A 5,000-nucleotide genomic window follows, 5' to 3' on the forward strand; every position below is an offset into this window, starting at 1 on the left:
TCAATTAAAATATAAAAATCACGTGGAAAGGACAGTCAGGAGTCATGGCAACAGCTTTAGTGTCAACCAGGAGATTGTGTTGCTAATCGGAAAGGACAGTCAGGAGTCATGGCAACAGATTTACAGTGTCAACCAGGAGATTGTGTTGCTAATCAGAAAGGACAGTCAGGAGTCATGGCAACAGCTTTACAGTGTCAACCAGGAGATTGTGTTGCTAATCGGAAAGGACAGTCAGGAGTCATGGCAACAGCTTTACAGTGTCAACCAGGAGATTGTGTTGCTAATCGGAAAGGACAGTCAGGAGTCATGGCAACAGCATTACAGTGTCAACCAGGAGATTGTGTTGCTAATCGGAAAGGACAGTCAGGAGTCATGGCAACAGCTTTACAGTGTCAACCAGGAGATTGTGTTGCTAATCGGAAAGGACAGTCAGGAGTCATGGCAACAGCTTTACAGTGTCAACCAGGAGATTGTGTTGCTAATCGGAAAGGACAGTCAGGAGTCATGGCAACAGCTTTACAGTGTCGACCAGGAGATTGTGTTGCTAATCGGAAAGGACAGTCAGGAGTCATGGCAACAGCTTTACAGTGTCAACCAGGAGATTGTGTTGCTAATCGGAAAGGACAGTCAGGAGTCATGGCAACAGCTTTACAGTGTCAACCAGGAGATTGTGTTGCTAATCGGAAAGGACAGTCAGGAGTCATGGCAACAGCTTTACAGTGTCAACCAGGAGATTGTGTTGCTAATCGGAAAGGACAGTCAGGAGTCATGGCCATTAGGGTAAGGGTCTCTCTCTCTCCCCTCTCAGATAGTATGACCTAACCCTCAACCATTAGGGGGAAGGGTCCCTCTCTCTCCCCTCTCTCTCTCTCTCTCTCTCTCCCCTCAGATAGTATGACCTAACCCTCAACCATTAGGGGGAAGGGTCTCTCTCTCTCTCCCCTCACATAGTATGACCTACCCCTCAACCATTAGGGGGAAGGGTCTCTCTCTCTCTCCTCAGATAGTATGACCTAACCCTCAACCATTAGGGGGAAGGGTCTCTCTCTCTCTCTCTCTCTCCCCTCAGATAGTATGACCTACCCCTCAACCATTAGGGGGAAGGGTCTCTCTCTCTCCTCAGATAGTATGACCTACCCCTCAACCATTAGGGGGAAGGGTCTCTCTCTCTCCCCTCAGATAGTATGACCTAACCCTCAATCATTAGGGGGAAGGGTCTCTCTCTCTCCTCAGATAGTATGACCTAACCCTCAACCATTAGGGGGAAGGGTCTCTCTCTCTCCTCAGATAGTATGACCTAACCCTCAACCATTAGGGGGAAGGGTCTCTCTCTCTCCACAGATAGTATGACCTACCCCTCAACCATTAGGGGGAAGGGTCTCTCTCTCTCTCCCCCCTCAGATAGTATGACCTACCCCTCAACCATTAGGGGGAAGGGTCTCTCTCTCTCCTCAGATAGTATGACCTAACCCTCAACCATTAGGGGGAAGGTTCTCTCTCTCTCCTCAGATAGTATGACCTACCCCTCAAACATTAGGGGGAAGGGTCTCTCTCTCTCTCCCCCCTCAGATAGTATGACCTACCCCTCAACCATTAGGGGGAAGGGTCTCTCTCTCTCTCTCTCTCTCCCCTCAGTATGACCTACCCCTCAACCATTAGGGGGAAGGGTCTCTCTCTCTCCCCTCAGATAGTATGACCTACCCTTCAACCATTAGGGGGAAGGGTCTCTCTCTGTCTCCTCCCTCTCTCTCCCGTCAGTGTGGCGCAGGGCATCATGGGGGCTGGAGTCCAGGGCTTTGTCTGGACTGTCCTTGTCATTACAGCAGATGTGACAGTATTTTGGTTTGTTGTGAATCTGTTTATTTATTTTAAATCTTTATTTAACTTCAGGCTGGTCGGTGAAGAACAAATTCTCATTTACAAATGACGGCCGACCCCGGACCTGGGCCAATCGTTGAGCTCTACGGGACTCCCAATCACCGACCCCGGACCAATCGTTGAGCTCTACGGGACTCCCAATCACCGACCCCGGACCAATCGTTGAGCTCTACGGGACTCCCAATCGCCGACCCCGGACCAATCGTTGAGCTCTACGGGACTCCCAATCGCCGACCCCGGACCAATCGTTGAGCTCTACGGGACTCCCAATCGCCGACCCCGGACCAATCGTTGAGCTCTACGGGACTCCCAATTGCCGACCCCGGACCTGGGCCAATCGTTGAGCTCTACGGGACTCCCAATCACCGAACCCGGACGCTGGGCCAATCGTTGAGCTCTACGGGACTCTCAATCGCCGACCCCGGACCTGGGCCAATCGTTGAGCTCTACGGGACTCCCAATCGCGACCGGACATGATACAGCCGGGATTCGAACCAGGGACTATAAAAGTGACAGACCGCTGCGCCACTCGGAAGCCCTTTATTTTGGTTTTGCATATATAGTATATATATATATATAGTGTACAAGATGTTTCCTGTGGCATATATAGTATATATATATATATATATATAGTGTACAAGATGTTTCCTGTGGCATATATAGTATATATATATATATATATAGTGTACAAGATGTTTCCTGTGGCATATATAGTATATTTATATATATATAGTGTACAAGATGTTTCCTGTGGCATATATAGTATATATATATAGTGTACAAGATGTTTCCTGTGGCAAAGACTGTGCAATAAACACATCTCAACACACACTGACACAGGCAGAGAGACACACAGGCAGAGAGACACGCAGGCAGAGAGACACGCAGGCAGAGAGACTGACAGACAGGCAGAGAGACAGACAGACAGGCAGAGAGACACGCAGGCAGAGAGACACGCAGGCAGAGAGACACGCAGGCAGAGAGACACGCAGGCAGAGAGACACGCAGGCAGAGAGACACGCAGGCAGAGAGACACGCAGGCAGAGAGACACGCAGGCAGAGAGACACACAGGCAGAGAGACAGACACACAGGCAGAGAGACAGACACACAGGCAGAGAGACAGACACACAAGCAGAGAGACAGACACACAGGCAGAGAGACACACAGGCAGAGAGACAGACACACAGGCAGAGAGACAGACACACAGGCAGAGAGACAGACACACAGGCAGAGAGACAGACAGACAGGCAGAGAGACAGGCAGAGAGACAGACAGACAGGCAGAGAGACAGACAGACAGGCAGAGAGACAGACAGACAGGCAGAGAGACACGCAGGCAGAGAGACACACAGGCAGAGAGACACACAGGCAGAGAGACACACAGACAGAGAGACACACAGGCAGAGAGAGACACACAGGCAGAGAGACACACAGGCAGAGAGAGACACACAGGCAGAGAGACACACAGGCAGAGAGACACACAGGCAGAGAGACACGCAGGCAGAGAGACACGCAGGCAGAGAGACACGCAGGCAGAGAGACACGCAGGCAGAGAGACACGCAGGCAGAGAGACACGCAGGCAGAGAGACACACAGGCAGAGAGACACACAGGCAGAGAGACACACAGGCAGAGAGACACACAGGCAGAGAGAGACACACAGGCAGAGAGACACACAGGCAGAGAGACACACAGGCAGAGACACACACAGGCAGAGACACACACAGGCAGAGAGACACGCAGGCAGAGAGACACGCAGGCAGAGAGACACGCAGGCAGAGAGACACGCAGGCAGAGAGACACGCAGGCAGAGAGACACGCAGGCAGAGAGACACACAGGCAGAGAGACACACAGGCAGAGAGACACACAGGCAGAGAGACACGCAGGCAGAGAGACACGCAGGCAGAGAGACACGCAGGCAGAGAGACACACAGGCAGAGAGACACACAGGCAGAGAGACACGCAGGCAGAGAGACACACAGGCAGAGAGACACACAGGCAGAGAGACACACAGGCAGAGAGACACACAGGCAGAGAGACACACAGGCAGAGAGACACACAGGCAGAGAGACACACAGGCAGAGAGACATCTGGCTGCAATAGTAACTGTGTATATAGGACTGTTGTGTGGAGTATCGGCCCAGAGAGGACAGAGAACCCCCCCCCCCCCCATTTCTCCAGTTTAGTACAGGAGAACAGTCCTCTGGGAGAGGATTCAGTGTTCTGGCAGAGCCAGTGGATGAGGGATGAGAGGGGAGGACATCGCTTGCCCCAGTCTGGGCCCCTCTCTGGTGGGGACGTCCACACCCTGTCCATCTCTCTGTCCATCTCTCGGGCCATCTCTTTGGCCATCTCTCGGGCCATCTCTCTGGCCATCTCTCGGGCCATCTCTCGGGCCATCTCTCTGTCCATCTCTCTGTCCATCTCTCGGGCCATCTGTGTCGGCAGTGGAGTGTGTGTGAGGGTCCAGGTTGAAGTCCCCGTGCGTTGTGTGTGTGTGTATTCCCAGCGCGGTGAGGAGTGTGTGCAGGTGTGTGACAGCGCTCCGCAGTCCGTTCCTCTCCTCCTCCAGGTCGAACACCCGTTCTCTCAGCAGAGCCTCCGATTGGGCCAGCCCCTCCACCTGGCCTTCCAGACGACACACACGAGCCTGGGACACCTGGAGAGACACAAAACATGTGTGTTTAGTGAGTGTGTGTGTGTGTGTAGTGTGTGTGTGTTTGTTTAGTGTGTGTGCGTTTACCTGCAGTTCCTCCAGCAGGTCGAGGTTTTGCTGTCGGAGGCTCTGATTGGTGCGTTCCAGCTGGGCGGTGCGCTGCGATTGGTTGAGGTGAGCGGGCGTGTCACACAGCTCGTCCTGTAAGACGTGGTACTCCACCTCGTACGCCTGCAGCTGATTGGACAGGTCCATCTCACACACCTACGCGCACACACACACACACAGGTCATTCAGTCTGGCTCTCAGGGGGGGGGGGGGGGGGGGGCTGAAGAGGTCATTCAGTCTGTCTCTCAGGGGGAGGGGCCCTGAAGAGGTCATTCAGTCTGTCTCTCAGGGGGAGGGGCCCTGAAGAGGTCATTCAGTCTGGCTTTCAGGGGGGGGGGCTGAAGAGGTCATTCAGTCT

General features: G+C 53.1%; 1 protein-coding gene across 1 annotated transcript in view; it reads right to left on the reverse strand.

Moving 5' to 3' along the window:
* Positions 1 to 3,980: 3,980 nt before the first annotated feature.
* Positions 3,981 to 5,000, reverse strand: part of LOC139394303 (TBC1 domain family member 1-like) — a 141,790-nt gene continuing 140,770 nt past the window's right edge. The window contains 2 exon segments of the mRNA XM_071142335.1: positions 3,981 to 4,537; positions 4,622 to 4,798. Of these exon segments, the coding sequence (XP_070998436.1) occupies positions 4,094 to 4,537; positions 4,622 to 4,798 (621 nt within the window). The 3' untranslated portion in view covers positions 3,981 to 4,093.

The sequence above is a fragment of the Oncorhynchus clarkii genome, unplaced genomic scaffold, assembly GCF_045791955.1.
Source record: "Oncorhynchus clarkii lewisi isolate Uvic-CL-2024 unplaced genomic scaffold, UVic_Ocla_1.0 unplaced_contig_9911_pilon_pilon, whole genome shotgun sequence".
NCBI lineage: Eukaryota > Metazoa > Chordata > Actinopteri > Salmoniformes > Salmonidae > Oncorhynchus > Oncorhynchus clarkii.